This window comes from Anticarsia gemmatalis, chromosome 28, assembly GCF_050436995.1.
Source record: "Anticarsia gemmatalis isolate Benzon Research Colony breed Stoneville strain chromosome 28, ilAntGemm2 primary, whole genome shotgun sequence".
NCBI lineage: Eukaryota > Metazoa > Arthropoda > Insecta > Lepidoptera > Erebidae > Anticarsia > Anticarsia gemmatalis.
The window spans coordinates 371,158-390,328 of NC_134772.1; the positions used below are offsets into that span (position 1 = coordinate 371,158).

Genomic DNA, 19,171 nt, shown 5'->3' on the forward strand with positions numbered 1-19,171 from the left:
AAAAGGTTTGTATGGGACCCCATTTCTCTAAATGACCTCTCGTCTACTTAATAATATGCTCCCAAGTTCCCTTGTTGATAAAAATTGGTCGTAGTTAAGCAGAAAGGACTCAATCCACACTTTGACTTTTCTCTGGATCTTTTCTTTGGACTCTCCTGAGGGTAAATTTTGACACTTTTGATACTGTGGGTTGAGTCGACGTAGTAGGAAAAGTTTTTATGTACATTTTAAAAATAGGGATTTCACTACATCATAGATTTGACTCTCAGGAGAATGATACTTAACTCCATTCTGGTCAAAGTGTGGATTTAGTCCTTTCTACTTAACTACGTCCAATTTTTCTGGATCGAGCGATGAAATCAAAATTCCCATGAGATTGGAATTACCCAGAGATATTGTACTATACCCGCACGAAGTCGGGCCAGTCTGCTAGTGCTAATATATGTATTAATGTAATTAATGTTTGTTGTGTTCAGTTTGCCGATCCCGTGCCGCACGGGTAACCTGAAGCTGCAGCAGTGTCTGCAGCACTTCACCCGCGAGGAGGAGCTCGACGGTGATGAGAAACCGGTAAATATATACATATACATCACTTATTTATCATACATATAAAATTGAATATAAAATAACCCCTGACCGATTTCTTTTGTCGGGGGTTTTAAATTTTATTTATTTCATATACGTAGGTTAGGTTAAGACATTCGAATTTTCCCACCACCAACTTCCTCATCATACGAAGCTATTTAAGACCCCATCCGAGTATATTTGCAAACATTCGGTTAATATCCCTACTTACACCCCCCACAACTTTTTCGACGGCTCAACCGATTTTCATCAAACAAGTCTATAAACATTAAATTGAATCACTACATCCTTTCAGGAGTTATGATGCCGCAGACAGACAGATACGTCAAACTTATAACACCCCTCTTTTTAGGTCGGGGGTTAAAAAGTCATCCCTTGTCAAATTAGGGGATGAATATATGTATGCGTAGTCGATCCGTTTCTTGGCCCATTATCTCGAAAAGCGTACATGTTGGATATTTTTCCGACTACTCGCACGTATGACGAGTACTTAAGCCACTCGGAAATATATCTATATACTTATATTATAAAGCTGAAGAGTTTGTTTGTTTGTTTGAACGCGCTAATCTCAGGAACTGCTGGTCGGATTTGAAAATTTTATGTGACGCAAGCGAAGTTGCGCGGGTCAGCTAGTTGTTAATATATTTGTATGTATGTATGTTTGTTACAGACGTGTTCAAAGTGCGGCGTACGCAGAAAGTGCCTCAAATGGTTCACCGTCCAAAAGTTCCCGCAAGTACTTGTACTGCACCTTAAAAGGTAAGTCTTATCGTATGGTTAGTGGTCAACCTAGTGTCAAAGTTGTTCAAGCCCGAAGACCTTTGACGTGGCTTAACGACTGTTATCTTAATTGACAACAACCGGAACCGACTTTTTACGTGCCCTCGAAGTACGGAGACGCGCAGCTCAAATACCAGTATGCGGTCACCCATCTATGGTATGACCGCCAAGGTTTGCTTAACTCACAGGTCGTTTACCGACCGGTGAGCGCAACTGGCTATGGGTGCCTTAAATTAACACAGTTATTCTATTTCATAGTCTCATAGTTAGTCCCATTTATAGGTAAACGCTCAGTGTGTTAAGTAATAACATTACATAGATGTAGGTGCAGTGTTTGAGCTGAGCGTCTCCGTGATACAAGTCACGCTTGTTGTTTAACATCACTACAGTTCACCACAAACACGACAACTACTTTGACTGAAAAAAATATATTTTTGATAACTAATATTGTACAAACATAATAATTTATGTACAAATTTCTACAAAAACGTATATTTTTTAGAGACCAGCATATGTCTCATGGACCGTGATAGTTAGATGATGTATTTCTGATGCTGCTATAACAACAAAATAAAAAAAATGGAAAAAGAACTACTTTACATATTTTTAACTAGCTTTTACCCGCGACTTTGTCCGCCACCTTAATTTTCCCATGGGAATGCGTCATTTTTCCGGGGTACAAAGTAGCCTATGTCCTTTCTCGGGTATCAAAATATCTCCATACCAAATTTCATGCAAATTGGTTCAGTAGTTTAGGCGTGATTGAGTAACAGACAGACAGGCAGAGTTACTTTCGCATTTATAATATTAGTATTTTAGTATGGATTGCCATGTCGCAATGTTAGTTACCGTACTCCTCCGAAACGGCTTGACCGATTTTCATGAAATTTTGTGAGCATATTGAGTAGGTCTGAGAATCGGCCAACATCTATTTTTATACCCGTAAGGTATTTTTTTTATTTATATGACGAAACAACGTTTGCCGGGTAAGCTAGTGTATTATCTATACTTAATATTATAAACCTGAAGAGTTTGCTTGTTTGTTTGAACGCGCTAATCTCAGAAAATACTGATCCGATTTGAAAAATTCTTTCAGTGTTAGATAGTCCATTTATCGAGGAAGGCTATAGGCTATATATCATCACGCTACGACCAACAGGAGCAGAGTACCAGTAAAAAATGTTACAAAAACGGGGAAAATTTTGACCCATACTCTCTTATGTGACGCAAGTGAAGTTGCGCGGGTCAGCTAGTAGATAATTATTGTAATGCCTTGATCACACGTACCGAGTAAACCAGCGAGACAGTGCTCTCGGCCGAATACTCGGTGCGTCTGAACATTGCACCTAATGCACAACCGAGTACTCGGCCGAACGAAGCAGCGAGACAGTAGCTCGCCCGGCGTTCTATTTACTAGACCGAGGTACCAACCTCCCGTTTCCCCGCACTGTCTCGCTCGCACACGCAGGTTTGAACGTGCACTGTCTCTCTGTCACTCCGCTCGCCACTCGGCCTCAAGATTGTCCGGTCCATCGTGTCCGAATTGTAGTATAAATAGAACTGAACCGACTGTGCTGATTTCAAAACGTGTGTGAACAGCTACTCACTTACTATACTGTCTCGGCTGAGTAACATTTTACTGTCTCGACCGTTTGCTCGGTACGTGTGATCAAGGCTTATGACGCACGAGTATTCGGCCGATAGCACTGTCTCGCTAGTTTACTCGGTACGTGTGATCAAGGCATATATATGTACGTGTGGAGGAACGAGGTGATCATGTTTCTCCAACACAAATGCCTTGATCACACGTACCGAGTGGTCGGGCGAGACAGTATAATGATACTAGGCCGAGAGAGTTGGCTGAGCGAGTAGGTGTTTACACGTATTTTAAGAACTTTGCGTCGAGTAGGCAGTCAGTTCAGTTTCAGCATAGGAGATGGATCAAAAAACGGTAAATAAAAAGTGCACAAAGTTGCTCATACCGCTCCTAGCACAAGAATTGAAGGAAAGGAAAGGGCCGAGTGCATGTTTATACCTGCCGAGTGGGAAGGCGAGACAGTGCGGGGAAGCGTGGGGGTGGATACTCGGCCTAGCAAATAGAACAGGGGTCTGTCTCGCCGAATAACTCGGCCGAGCGCTCGGCCATGCACTCGTCGTAGTGTTCATACACACTGAGTACTCGGCCGAGCGCACTGTCTCGCCCGACCACTCGGTAGGTGTGATCAAGGCATATGTATGTATGTATGTTTGTTTGTTTGTGTGCGCAGGTTCTCCCCCACGGAGCGGTTCCGCGGCAAGCTGAACGTGCTGGTGGAGTTCCCGCTGTCCGGCCTCGACATGTCGCCCTACGCCGCCGCGCGCCCGCCCGCGCCCGTCTACAACCTCTACGCCGTCAGCAACCACTCGGGTACGTGACCCCCTACTAGACCCCCCTAGGCCTCGACATGTCGCCCTACGCCGCCGCGCGCCCGCCCGCGCCCGTCTACAACCTCTACGCCGTCAGCAACCACTCGGGTACGTGACCCCCTACTAGACCCCCCTAGGCCTCGACATGTCGCCCTACGCCGCCGCGCGCCCGCCCGCGCCCGTCTACAACCTCTACGCCGTCAGCAACCACTCGGGTACGTGACCCCCTACTAGACCCCCCTAGGCCTCGACATGTCGCCCTACGCCGCCGCGCGCCCGCCCGCGCCCGTCTACAACCTCTACGCCGTCAGCAACCACTCGGGTACGTGACCCCCTACTAGACCCCCCTAGGCCTCGACATGTCGCCCTACGCCGCCGCGCGCCCGCCCGCGCCCGTCTACAACCTCTACGCCGTCAGCAACCACTCGGGTACGTGACCCCCTACTAGACCCCCCTAGGCCTCGACATGTCGCCCTACGCCGCCGCGCGCCCGCCCGCGCCCGTCTACAACCTCTACGCCGTCAGCAACCACTCGGGTACGTGACCCCCTACTAGACCCCCCTAGGCCTCGACATGTCGCCCTACGCCGCCGCGCGCCCGCCCGCGCCCGTCTACAACCTCTACGCCGTCAGCAACCACTCGGGTACGTGACCCCCTACTAGACCCCCCTAGGCCTCGACATGTCGCCCTACGCCGCCGCGCGCCCGCCCGCGCCCGTCTACAACCTCTACGCCGTCAGCAACCACTCGGGTACGTGACCCCCTACTAGACCCCCCTAGGCCTCGACATGTCGCCCTACGCCGCCGCGCGCCCGCCCGCGCCCGTCTACAACCTCTACGCCGTCAGCAACCACTCGGGTACGTGACCCCCTACTAGACCCCCCTAGGCCTCGACATGTCGCCCTACGCCGCCGCGCGCCCGCCCGCGCCCGTCTACAACCTCTACGCCGTCAGCAACCACTCGGGTACGTGACCCCCTACTAGACCCCCCTAGGCCTCGACATGTCGCCCTACGCCGCCGCGCGCCCGCCCGCGCCCGTCTACAACCTCTACGCCGTCAGCAACCACTCGGGTACGTGACCCCCTACTAGACCCCCCTAGGCCTCGACATATTGAACCCCATTTTCCTCGCTACCCTCCATTTTTCTCGATGACCCCCCAATTTAGCTTGGGCCCCTATTTTTCTCGATGACCACCGACTTACCTTGGACCCCATTTTTTCTCGATGACCCTACTTACTAAATGACCAACTTTCTCAATGATACACATATTAGGCCACTCACTTTTCTACATGACCTAGCATTTCTGTATTACACCTATACCTTTAGATGACTTCCCAATTCTGATGACCCCTCTTTTCAGGGTGACCCCTACTTCTCAAGACTAACCTCTACATTCTACGTGATCTCACTTATATGGGTGACTCACACTTTTAAAAATGTCATTCTCGATAAGCCTACTTTAGTCACTTCTCTAGGTAACCCATTCTACTCTTGAAGACTCAATTATTAAGGTGACCCTCATATAGATGAATGACCCCACATCTATCGACAACCTCACGTCTCTGGACTTCCGCCGTACCACCGTGTAATTCCTCCCCTCTCCTCCAATGTTTTCTAATGATATTATTATAACATGTATGTATGTTTGTATGCAGGTACGACATACTCAGGCCACTACACGGCGTACTGCAAACATCCGTACAACGGCGAGTGGCATGAGTACAATGACTCCAGGTAACATATAACTATAATATAAATAAATTTAACCAATTAATGTCCCACTGCTGGGCAAGGGTCTCCTCCCGTAATGAGGGAGGGGTTAGACCTTGAGTCCACCACGCTGACCAAGTGCGGGTTGGGGACTTTGCATGCCCTCAATAAATGTTTTGAACAAATTTTAGGCATGCAAGGTTTCCTCACGATGTTTTCCTTCACCGTTGGAGCATGTGATAATTATTTCTAATACACACATAACTTCGAAAAGTCATTGGTGTGTTGCCTCGGGTTCGAACCCGCGACCACGTGCGTGTGGGAGGTGCCAACTTATACCACTCGGCTATCACCGCTCTATAAGGTGTATAATTACTAATTACTAGTAAATACACACCTTATAGATAACTGTTAGATAACCTATCTACAAGATAAAGTGACGACAAGTGTGTGGAAAAGATTTTTTCTTTTGACAAAGTCCGAACTAAGAATTGCTCTTGTGTCGCGAAGACTGAAACATACAAACAACGGACACAAAGTAAAACCAGACACGAAACAATTGTTTGTGGATCGTACAAATTATTGTTCCGTGTGGGAATCGAACCCAGGACCTCCCAACGCAATGGTGGTGACGTGGTGACCTTAACTACTGCGTCGGAGGCAGTCAGTCTATTGATGAAACTAACTTGGTTCAACCCATCAATGATTGCTCCAAATGATGTGTGTATTATAAATAATGATCACTTGTTATAACGGTGAAGGAAAACATCGTGATGAATGACATGTCTGACAGTCGCTTAACACAGCTCTTGAAAGTATGCAAAGTCCCCGCACTTGGTCAGCGTGGTGGACTCAAGGCCTAACCCCTCCCTCATTACGGGAGGAGACCCTTGCCCAGCAGTGGGGACATTAATGGGTTAAATTAATTTATTTTATGCTTTACAAACCCTACTTTTACCTACCCTACTTTTTTTATGATTAAAGATTTTTTTTTTTTCATTTGTGCCCTATTCTTTTAAATCAAAGATTTCCTCCTTACAAATCATTGAATGTTGCAACCGTTTGCCCAGCAGTGGGAATGTGGGACAATACAATACAATTAATTATTCATTTCTCTTTCCAGAGTAACACCAATAAACAGCCGTAACGTGGTGTCGTCCGAGGCTTATGTACTGTTCTACGAGCTCGCCGGCTCGCGGCACACGTAGCGATACCACCCGCCATTTTAACCGGACGGCAGCCGGTTAACCGGTACATGTACAGTATTGACACACGGTAAATTAAGAGGTGGTTTGGTTTTTAAAACTTTTTTTGGGTCCGGTTAACCGGGTTTTTTTAACCGGATATGATTGTGAATGTATAGTAATTGGTATTATTATTTGCTCGAATTGGTTGGTCATGGTTTTGATCCGGTTATCCTGGTTTTAAAATCTGGTATTGTAGTTGGTGTAGAACAATTATTTAGTAATTAATTGCAGCTTACTTAACTAGATTTTTACCCGGTTTATTAGATTTTTAAAACTGGTTATTAGAATAATTTACGGTTATTACATTACAGTAAATAAATAATGATATTTATTTATAATTTACTCGTTATAATTATACCCGGTTAACCGGATGCTAAAGCCGGAATCTCCAACAAACTCATGTACAGATTACTCCACTAAATTAATAAGTAGCATTTTCACTAAACCCGGTTAACCGGAAAACTTATCCGGTTTTCCAGAACACTCATGTATAGTTCGTAAATTTATAAGCGATTTGTACCTTAATACCGTTATTCGTAAAACCGGTTAACCGTATACCCGGTTATGTACGGTTTCTCAAAACTCAATTATAGATACATCACATTAAGAAATTTAAAATTATTTGTACGTAAAAAGCTTAAATCGATATTTTCAAAAAACCGGTTATCCGGTTTTTCTATTCATGTACAGAAACACATTGGTACCTTATTGGCTGATTTCATAACTTGAAGATAACTATTGGTTAGCATACTTTCAAGATTATGACAGAACTTTTCATAATAAATTTGAAAGCATGTTTGTCCTTTTTGCACATCAAAACTGCTCAACCGATTTGGATTAAAATTTTGCAAAGTGATAGATTACATGCCAAGGAAAGAACATAAGACAACTTTTTTAGTATAAAGAACTACGAACATAAGTTAATACATACATAATTTCATCCCTTGCTCCTATGAGGGTAGACAGAGACCAAAGAAAAACATTTAAATGACTATAATTTTCAATATTATGTCACTATTCAATAAATTGTCCTAACATACTTATAGAATCTTATATTCCTCTGGTTTAGCTAACCGACAGTTATCTGGAGGTATTGAAATTGGTCTTAAATAACCGTAAAATTATACTTCATGTACAAAGAGCTATTTAAAATCACTAAATACCGGTTTTTTAACAAAATTTACGATTTATTTTGTTTGAAAATTTTGTTAAATTCATTTCAAAACTGAAAAATCTTGGATATATAATAAATTAATGTATTATTATTATTCTGTGTCTTTATAAACTAGCAGGCAGGCCAGACTTCACCCGGGTATAGTTTAATTTCATCCCGTTGGTAGATTGAGGAACTCGTGGCTTAGTTAACAACAGCCGCGCGGATCGATCTCTGAGGTTAAGCTACGCTTGCCGAGGTTGTTCTGTGGATGGGTGACCACCTTATACATATCGAGTTCCTCCGTGTTCCGGAAGGCGTCTTTTTCAAAGATCTTTGACAGTCGTTAACAGTAGTCAGAAGCTTGTAAGTCTGACAACCAGTCTTACTTAGTATCGTGTTATAACCCAGGTAACTGTGTTGTGGAGGTCAGATAGACAGTCGCTTCATGTACAATACTGGTATTCAGCTACATCCGGTGAGACTGGAAGCCGACTCCAACATAGTTGGAAGAAAGGCTAGGCTTGATTTATTTAGTTACAGAATATTACACAGATTAATAATAAAACATTAATTTATATTTTAACAATAATTATGTCTGAAAATTCAAATGCATATTAGTGCTAATTTTATACAAATACTATGAAAATTTTACAGTGCCGTGAGCAATTCGGTAGTTGACTGGGTTAACGAAATATTATTAAACTCGTACTCGTAAAAGGTTCATTTAAAATGCTCAGACTATGTAATTTTCGTAAATATTGAAATTGTAATTATTACAGACTGAAACATTTTTGATACCAACGAAAATACGAAACTGTGACGTCACTATTTCGTATTTCTATACTAAAATGTGGTTTTAGACATTTATAAAGAGTAGCTGATTTGACTGATAGTCGAGTACCCTATTTTTTGACAAAATAGGACGTTTTAATTAAAGTTAAATTAGCTACTGTCTATAAAATGTTTTTTAATATAGAAATACGACATAATGACGTTAGCAATTTATTTGGAAACTTTCTAAATATACAAGTAATGTATAAAAAGTAATTATTTCTATCTAAAATGCTGTACTGATATGCATTTGAAATTAAACCAAAAAGATATATCTACGATAGCTGTCTAGCGAATTTGAATAACTTAACTCGTCTTACAATTGTATAGAAAATAATATATTTTCTATATAAAACAATAATTATACAGGGTGTCCCAAAACTCAACGATAATCCGAGACAGGATGAAAGGCCAAGTCATACCGGTTCTAGGAAAAATAAAAAAAAAAATCCATATCACTTAGTTCAGCAATAATAGACACTTTTCAAAAAAGTTGAAATTCCACACCCTTGGTCGCATTTTCAAGTCCTGTGATCACCAATGTCACAATTTCGCTGTGTTTTTTTCAATTTCCTGATCTTCATTAAATATGCTATTAATCGTAAAACAAATTTATGCACAAAACATTGTTAATTTAATAAAAAATGTTAAGTTTTAGTGAGTCATGGTTCACAAAAATATCGTTAGTTAACTTTGACGCTTCATATTGAACAAAAAATGTACTACACTACCCTTGGCAAGTTATTTCAAAAGTTGGCGCATTTAATCAAGATTTCAAAATGGTGCAACACTTGCCACTTTTCTTGCCATTAAAAATGTTATTTTTATTTGAACGACGAGTATCCCCGAAAATGGATCGAACGGAGTGGTACAATTGTATGGCCTCCTCGTTCCCCCGATCTAAATCCAGTAGATATTTTTTACTGGGAATGCGTAAAAGAAAAAGTCTATTCGAAATCAATACAAAATCTATCAAAACTGCGTCAGAAAATTGACACAGCGTCAGAAGAAATAAATGCAAGGAATTTTGCTTGACTGGTGCAAAGATCTTTTGTAAGGCGTTGCAGAGCCTGTATTCGTGCCAGAGGAAAACAATTCGGAATTACATTAGTTTAAGGAGAATAATTAAAAAAGAACGATGGTTTGTTCATTCTTTTTTTTTAATTATTTTTACCTATAATGTTTATTACATTAAATATTGGTTATGCACTGACTCAATTACCTCTTTACTAAAAATAATTGCTTTCCTCTAGCACGAATACAGGCTCTGCAACGCCTTACAAAAGACCTTTGCACCAGTCAAGCAAAATTCTTTGCATTTATATCTTCTGACGCTGTGTCAATTTTCTGACGCAGTTTTGATAGATTTTGTATTGATTTCGAATAGACATTTCTTTTATGCATTCCCAGTAAAAAATATCTACTGGATTTAGATCGGGGGAACGAGGAGGCCATACAATTGTACCACTCCGTCCGATCCATTTTCGGGGATACTCGTCGTTCAAATAAAAATAACATTTTTAATGGCAAGAAAAGTGGCAAGTGTTGCACCATTTTGAAATCTTGATTAAATGCGCCAACTTTTGAAATAACTTGCCAAGGGTAGTGTAGTACATTTTTTTTTCAATATGAAGCGTCAAAGTTAACTAACGATATTTTTGTGAACCATGACTCACTAAAACTTAACATTTTTTATTAAATTAACAATGTTTTGTGCATAAATTTGTTTTACGATTAATAGCATATTTAATGAAGATCAGGAAATTGAAAAAAACACAGCGAAATTGTGACATTGGTGATCACAGGACTTGAAAATGCGACCAAGGGTGTGGAATTTCAACTTTTTTGAAAAGTGTCTATTATTGCTGAACTAAGTGATATGGATTTTTTTTTTATTTTTCCTAGAACCGGTATGACTTGGCCTTTCATCCTGTCTCGGATTATCGTTGAGTTTCGGGACACCCTGTATACTCTCCCTATGACAATACCCTTCAATAAAAATAATAAATAAAAATAATATGATTACTTTTTGCATTTACTAAAAACATGAAAAGTTGTCAAACCAAATACGCTAGATGGCGTTACTACTAAACACGGTTCGTCTACTCGCCGCAAGATGGCGCTGTTGTCACACTGTTGTTTTATTATATTGAACAATGCAATAATTAAATAAATTATTGTTGAAAATATGATTTTAGATAGCTAAAGGTTATGTTTTAGTATAATTAATTATTTAATTGTAATGTTTAATGATTTTTTGTGAGACTTTGAAAAGTAATTTTGCAAAAAGGTTTTTTTTTTGTCGAAATTTGTACATAAGTTATGTTTGTACAATAATAGTTAGCTAAAATATACATTTTTCAGTCAAAGTAGTTGTCGTGTTTGTGGTGAACTGTCGTTATGTTAAACAACAAGCGTGACTTGTATCACGGAGACGCTCAGCTCAAACACTGCACCTACATCTATGTAATGTACAAGCTACTTAACTCACTGAGCGTTGACCTAATGGTAAACAAACATTTCTCATATTTTTTTGTTAAATTACTTTTCAAAGTTAAAAATGTGGCCATTATCCTTCCCTAGTATATTAAAAATTATATGATTGTTATTAATTATTAATATAATATATAATTTTTTTCTTTTTATATTTTAGCTTTTTTGCGAAGTGTGGTTAATTGTTTAATATTATGCATTTTTGTGGTAGTCGGTTCGTATTTTTGTAGTCGTTAGTCGGTTTTTTTAATAGTCTATTTTGGGAATTATTTTAAAATATCGTTTATGTAGGTTAGAATATTGTTTTTTATCTGAAAAGTCTAAATTTAGTAATATTATTGTTTTAACAACCATTTTTGACTTTAATAATAAGTAAAATTTTCAAGTTCTCAAATAAAAATCAAGTCTTTGAAAATGTAACTACTCTTAACTAAGGAATTAATCTATTATTTTATATAAATAATCTCAAAATAAGAGTTTGGTAACGTGTCCGGTATATGGCAATAGTCTCCCTATTACATGGGACTAACATTGTTAATGGCAAAACGTGGATGTATATCATACACCTCTACCTACACCGTCTTCTACAACAGGCGATATATTATAGCTAATTAAATAATTAAATATAAAGAATCTCGTTTCCCAAACGACTATTAAAAAACCGACTAACAACTATTTCCCAATAGTTCCTTACAATAATAACTAAATCATGTTATAATTATGTCAATACGGCATTTTTGTTTAAAAACGACGTCTTCATATAAATGTATATGGTTATATATGTATAGTATATAAGAGAGGTTAATAAGGAGTGCGTGTGAGGGAGAACCCTCTGTTCCCTCACAAGTACTCCTTATGTACAGACAACTGTAGCATCTTTACTTTGTCGTGATAACTTTACAAACTAAATTAATTTAACCCATTACTGTCCCACTGCTGGGCAAGGGTCTCCTCCCGTAATGAGGGAGGGGTTAGGCTTTGAGTCCACCACGCTGACCAAGTGTGTGTGTGATAACTGAAAAATATAGATATTTTCGCATAATATTTGTATTTAGTAAATGTATAATTTTACATAAGTCAGTTTTACTTAGTAACGTGTTATAACCCAGGTAACTGTGTTGTGGAGGTCAGATAGACAGTCGCTGCATGTACAATACTGGTATTCAGCTGCATCCGGTGAGACTGGAAGCCGACTCCAACACAGTTTGGAATAAAAGGCTAAGCTAATATAATTTTATATAAGCATCTATTTTAATTAAAGTCTTGGTTTAGTAGCGCTTTATATTATTAATTGGGTAGTTGATTGGGTTAATGAAAAATGATTAAACTTGTACTCGTAAAAGGTTCATCTAAAATGCCCAGGCTATGTATTTTTTTCATAAATGTTTAAATTGTAATTATTACAGACTGAAACATTTTATTAGGCACTTTTTCATACTAACGAAAATACGAAACTGTGACGTCACTATGTCGTATTTCTATACTAAAATGTGTTTTTGGCATGTCATAAAGAGTAGCTGATTTGATTGTCAAGTACTCAAGTTAGCAGGACAAAATAAAGATGCTATAGTAGACATCTCTTGTATTTATGTTCATGTAGTTACTATATACATACATACATACTTATAGAACATACTATACATATATAAGAACCATATAGAAAATTTAAAGACCTATTAAGATTTGAGCGTTACTGAAGTGAAACAAAATACTGAGTTTATAATATGGTTAGTGAACCTAGTGTAAAAGTAGTTGTCGTGTTTGTGGTGAACTGTAGTTATGTTAAACAACAAGCGTGACTTGTATCACGGACACGCTCAGCTCAAACACTGCACCTACATCTATGTAATGTACTAGTTACGCGAACACACTGAGCGATACTATAAACCTCTCTTTGGAGTGACCAATTGAAAGCACTTATAGCCAGTTGCGCTCACCGGTCGGTAAATGATCTGTGGGTTAAGCAAACCTTGGTTCGGTCATTCCATGGATGGGTGACCGTATAGTGGTATTTGAACTGAGCGTCTCCGTGCTTCGGAGGGCACGTAAAAAGTCGGTCCCGGTTGTTGTCAATTAAGATAACAGTCGTTAAGCCACGTCAAAGGCCCTCGGGCTTGAACAACTTTGACAGTAGGTTGACCACTAACCATACGATGAAAAGTGAGTAATGTCTTATTTCTAAATAGGTTTTTTAAATTACATATTTAATTGTCTCCATTCATGAATGTGACGTCAATATTAAAGTATTTTAATTACTATTTAATTAGTAATTGTTGAAATACAAACGATACGAGGTACAAAAGAGTAAAGAAATTAAATTTTTATTAGACAATTACGATTGGTGGATTGTATATTGGAAATGTGTGATATGATTACTTTGAAAATACATTATAAAATATTTATTTTGTAAACATTACTCTCCTTTTTTGTGCAGTTGGGTAATAAGAGTCTGTTTAACTGCTTAACTGATTTTGATGATATTTGATTAAATATTAAATTAAACTCGGAGAGATTATTTTTGTCTTGGGGTATCCAATTTTTTTCTTTAAAATTAGTTAATAAATAATTAAGTTGCTGTTCAAAATTATATTTTGTTTTGTTATCTACAAATTGAAAATTTCGATTAATATAAATACAATTTTTAATGGCATTACTGCTAATTAAAGTATCTAAATCTAAATAATGTATAATTTTGTTTCACATACAAACATACATAACATTACGCCTTGTTTCTATTAGTATAAACAGATATTAAAGAACATAATTAATTATTTTTCATTTTTTATTAAAAAAAAATTTAAAGTACTCATATCACAATATTTCAATTTCGTAACGATGGATTAGCATAGTGTGTTCAAAAAAATATAAAATTAAAATATATAATAATATATATATTATAATGAAATGTTACTGCTTATCACAAATTCTGCTGATGGCTTGATGTTACAAAAATAAATAAACGCGACCCTTTTCAAAGTGTTTGAAGAGAATATAGTATTTTTTAAGTATTATTTTATTTTATAACGGCTTGAATTTTAATTATTTTGATATTTATTGATTTTTTTAATAGAATTCTATCTGACAGCTCCGATCACGCTTTCTTGTTTTTATTTAATACAAATTGTTTCACCTTTAACACCTTCTCTGGACTCCCACGAATAATTCAAGACCAAAATTTTCCCAATCGGTCCAGCCGTTCACGAGTTTTAGCGAGACTAACGAACAGCAATTCATTTTTATTTATATAGTTATATCAAGCTATAGTTTAATGGTGGTATATAAAGTATTATTGCTTATGATACGGTGATAGGTAAAGTAATATTGCTGTAGTCTTACAAGATGAAATAACCCTTTCTTTGTGTAGTCGGTTAAAAATGTATTACTACATATTGTAGTTCATCGGAGAGAGAGTTTATGGTCATGAAAGATTAAATAAACACTTCTTTGTTCTGCGCAGTCGGGTAAAATGCATGTAATTTCTATATTGAAGTTTATCATTGCTTAAAATTAATGTCCCACAGCTGGGCAAAGGTCTTCTCCTGAAATGAGGGAGGGGCTAGGCCTTGAGTCCACCACGCTGACCAATTGCGGGATGAGTGCAATTATTTAAATAAGTTCTATTTAAAAAATCAATAAATATCAAAACTGAATTATTCTTCAAACACTATAACTATCTTGGAGGCGATGCGTTTATTAATTTTTACGGAATTTCTAACATATAGATATGTAAAGCTAAATAGGTATTATGCTTTGTATGTCGCGTTCTCATCTGTGGCCGAACGAAATAATAGTCAATGGTTAGTGTGTAATTTAAGCCGAGTCCGGTAGCCGGCTTTCGGCCGTCGGCTTCCGGCTTTCGGCCGTCGGCTTCCGGCTTTCGGCCGTCGGCTTCCGGCTTTCGGCCGACGGCTTACGGCTTACGGCAGTCGGCTTCCGTCTCTCGGCATTCGGCCTTCGGTGATGTGAACGCGACGCAAGCGTGGTTGTTTGTTTTTTTTTTATAATTTTATTATTTGTTATATCGTTTGTAAAACTTCGCTGAAAGTAAATATGTTAATTTTAACCAAAGATTGCTAAATCGTAGTGTGGACACCGTTGCTGTATTTATAAATAAAAATAAAAAATAATTTATTGTAATAATAATTATTATTTATGAATTGTAAAATTGTTGGCGGCTTCCGTCGACTATTTATGTAAAAATACGTAACAGATTACTATTATAGAAATATATATTTAAATGAGTAAATTATTATATAGTTGTTTTATTTATTATATTTATTTCGACTCTTATTATTTTATCCAAACATCAAAAAAGATTTCCTTCGTCCATATTTCCTGCAGTTCAACTAGGGTGACCAGATGGCCGGGATGGTCTCGGAATTTTACGTGTTGTCCCGTATCCAGTAATTTAACTTTCCTGTCCCGGCATGAATAAATACTAGTTTCTTTCATAGTTACAATAGAATGTCTGCAAAGGTCAAATTAAGAACCTTTTTGGGCACTCCTACTTAGCATAGTCTCGGACCAAAATTTTGATTCCTTTCTAAGTTACCAGAAATATCTAGTAAATTCCGTTTCGAGGACCTAGGAAATTAAATATCCAGGAAATAATCAGCACGGCTCTGGCAACCCTAAGTTCAACCCTGCGAAATAAATATAACATTGGGTTATAAACAAAGGTACAGTAGACTTTATATTATAACTAGCTGACCCGCGCAACTTCGCTTGCGTCACAATAGAGAATCATAATTTTCCCCGTTTTTGTAACATTTTTCACTGGTACTCTGCTTCTATTGGTCGTAGCGTGATGATATATAGCCTATAGCCTTCCTCGATAAATGGGCTATCTAACACTGAAAGAATTTTTCAAATCGGACCAGTAGTTCCCAAGATTAGCGCGTTCAAACAAACAAACAAACAAACTCTTCAGCTTTATAATATTAGTATAGATAATATATGTAGTGGTAGTACGGTGGTAAATAGGTAAGTATATAAGTAGGTTAGTTGATTTCCACAAGGTAAGTTGTTCGTAAGTACTTTCTGGAAAATTGAAGTTCATAGATTGATTTGGTTAGTTTACATTGTACTTGCAATGGATTAGTTTTCTGTAGAAATATTGTCGAATGTCCTACTCAGTAGGTAAAATGAGGGTAAATCTATCGAAGAAGAAGGCCTCACGGAAGGCCTGCAACTAGATGGTCGGACGACATTGTTAAATGTGTAGGGCCGAAATGGATGAGACAAGCGGAGGACCGTATAAAGTGGCGTGCTGAGGGGGAGGCCTATACTCAACAGTGGGTGGATACGGGCTGATTAGATAGATAGATAGAAATCTATCGAACAACTTTCAAGATCCTATCTGATAACTTACCCGAAAACAAAGTAGCAAATACCTACTTTAGTTCTGCAAAGTAATAATATTGTGTCCAAGTCCAATACACGATGAAATACGTCTGCACACTACGACTAACGCCATCTCTATGAAAGCGGTCGAAGCTCTTACTACATGTGGCCTAAGTACGCAGACCGCCAACTCCAATGGCTACTAGTTAGTACCATCAAATGAACAACAGATGGCACTTTACCAAAATAATACAAAATCAATAGTGCCTCACAATCAACCTCTATGAATGAACATCGCCTATATTATGGTAACCCATTTATCTGTTCCCGAATACATAATCTTATAGATTGTATCTACGATACGACACACAAATATGGCGATAGCGCGAGACCTTGAATACAGAAACACATTCTCTGATCAAAAAACAAGACTTTCCGATTGATTTCCTAATCCAATAACTCATTGTCATTGATCCGAACACGTCTTAGTACGCTTCGAGAAGAAATAACATGAAGCTATCAATCAATGGTAATTGTAAAGTGAATCGTCTTGAATGAACATTCATCTTGATCTAAGAATGAAATAAGTAATCAGGTTATACTAGTATTACCATGGCTAAAGCGACGTAGTTCTTGCGTTCTGCGATAATTATTATCATTCTGTTAAAAGTTGCACTAAACGATAAGAAAAATCGATATTTTCTACTGACGTACTCCCCACACCGTCTCTTAGTTTGAAATTGCCGCGTGTGACGTCAGGCAGGCCCACTGACGTCACCCGGTCTCCCGCCTGACGGTGATCACTCTACCCATCTCGCTCTAACGTTTGACACATGAATCACATAGAAAGAGATAGCACAAGTCGCGTAAAGGTTGTGAATCGAGTTCTTATTTTCATGAGCCAGTGTTGTTCAATTGAATCCCTGCGTATTGATAAGAGAAACACTGATAAGAGTGTCTGTCAACACCTGTTTGACATTCGTATTGCGATTAGAACGATGGCTAATTGAAATTAAAACGTTTTAGAGGCAATTCGCGCGCCACAATGAGAATTCAATATAAATAAAATAGTGTTTGTTAATGAAACATCGCGGGGTACAGATGAACCTCCCGAGGCGAATGACGTGAGTGACAGTGGCGCCATTGCGGCAGTCGGCGTGAACTATCGTCAGTAGACGAATTTCGCTCGGTGGATAACGTGAGGTCGAACGAATTATTTCAAGTTTCACACGAAAATGGCCAGCGATATGAACCCAACGCACAAAAGCAAGCATTTCCCGATAGACCAGCTCGTGTGCGTTGGCAACTATGAGCTAGAGAAAACGATCGGCACGGGAAACTTTGCTGTTGTAAAACTAGCTACACACGTTATAACTAAGACTAAGGTGCGTACCCTATTGTCGTTATGTCGCGTATCACTGTGGTTTTAGTGTTTAATTCCTGTATTACACGTTTAAGAAGTGTATTGAGAGGTGTCAGTGCGTTGTAAGTTACATAGTGCGAGCTTCTGGTGATGTGAAATAGTGGTTTTTTCCATTCGTCCGAAGCCTTTCGTCGGCACAGCGGTCAGGTTTGCCAAACATTACAATATAACCCGTTTTAATCTACAACTAGCTGATGAACGAGGGGCGAGAACGTGTTTGTTAAAAAAAATAACATTAAACAAACCAGTTTGATTGTACATTGTTTACTATAAACCGGCTAATGTATTGGACACTTCTCCAATCAGTCGGGTAATAGTTCGAAAATTTTGTGATGGAAAAAGTTCGCATAGGCATTATGCATTATAATTGTTTTCGTGCCTTTGCCACTGTTTTTGTTCATTTTTTTTAACCAATATGGCGGGAATAAGGTATTTTTTTGCGTACTTTTATAAGTGTTTTTAGCGACAATTATGTTCAATTGATGTCTTCATTCAATGTCCACTTGATCAATTATCGTGTCTTGTTACTGGTACTATTTCGTTTAATGCGTACTATGAGCGAACTACTGAGTTTTCGCCTACGACAAGTGAGGCACAACTGTGTGGATTTTGTTAAAACAAAGCTGAAACTAGCATTGATAACACGTTTACATAAAGAAATTAACTTTATCATAATCAAAACAATCATTGTTAAGATATGTTCAAGTATACAGACACAATTATCAATCAAAAACGTAACATTGTTCTAAACACACATTACTAAGCGTATTTTTCATGATAAATCTCATCAGAATCTGTTTAGCAGTTAAAGAGAATAGGCACAAACATGGACTTACTAAATATTCTAATTTGAATCACAGAATATTGTTTAAATTTAAGATGTTAGTAACAGGATATCGCTACTTCCAATTAGAACATATATTTTTATTCTGTTCCTGACTTGAAATACTATACCCATTTTAAATTATTTACCTAGCAATTAAACTACAGGCCTATTCTTACTAGGTTATGCAAAGTTGACATTAAACACAACACAATTTAAAACAAATCAAAATTCTATAATTTTACTTGAAAATTGTAACCTAAATGTCTTACATAAGTTATCCCACTGCTGGGCAAAGCTCTGCTTATTAAATGACCCATCGCAAGGCCTTAATCCCACTAAATAATAGGTTGAAGACTTAACATACCTTCAA

At 38.3% G+C, this 19,171-nt stretch overlaps 2 protein-coding genes and 1 long non-coding RNA gene across 5 annotated transcripts in view; all 3 read left to right on the plus strand.

Moving 5' to 3' along the window:
- The window catches only part of LOC142984934 (uncharacterized), a 273,228-nt gene extending 257,767 nt beyond the window's left edge, over nt 1-15,461 (plus strand). The window contains exon 2 of the long non-coding RNA XR_012960173.1: nt 13,344-15,461. This is a non-coding gene — a long non-coding RNA (uncharacterized LOC142984934). The remainder of the gene's footprint in view (nt 1-13,343) is intronic.
- LOC142984933 (uncharacterized) overlaps nt 1-15,461 on the plus strand; it is a 46,828-nt gene extending 31,367 nt beyond the window's left edge. For both annotated transcript variants that reach the window (XM_076132814.1, XM_076132815.1), the window contains exons 9-13: nt 477-570; nt 1,256-1,344; nt 3,633-3,772; nt 5,428-5,506; nt 6,606-15,461. In XM_076132814.1, coding sequence (XP_075988929.1) covers nt 477-570; nt 1,256-1,344; nt 3,633-3,772; nt 5,428-5,506; nt 6,606-6,690 — 487 coding nt within the window. In that variant the 3' untranslated portion in view covers nt 6,691-15,461. The remainder of the gene's footprint in view (nt 1-476; nt 571-1,255; nt 1,345-3,632; nt 3,773-5,427; nt 5,507-6,605) is intronic.
- Nucleotides 15,462-17,530: 2,069 nt separating this feature from the next.
- The window catches only part of LOC142984746 (uncharacterized), a 47,084-nt gene continuing 45,443 nt past the window's right edge, over nt 17,531-19,171 (plus strand). The window contains exon 1 of one of the 2 annotated variants that reach the window (XM_076132506.1): nt 17,531-17,937. In XM_076132506.1, coding sequence (XP_075988621.1) covers nt 17,788-17,937 — 150 coding nt within the window. In that variant the 5' untranslated portion in view covers nt 17,531-17,787. The remainder of the gene's footprint in view (nt 17,938-19,171) is intronic. The other variant, XM_076132507.1, reaches the window with a different exon arrangement.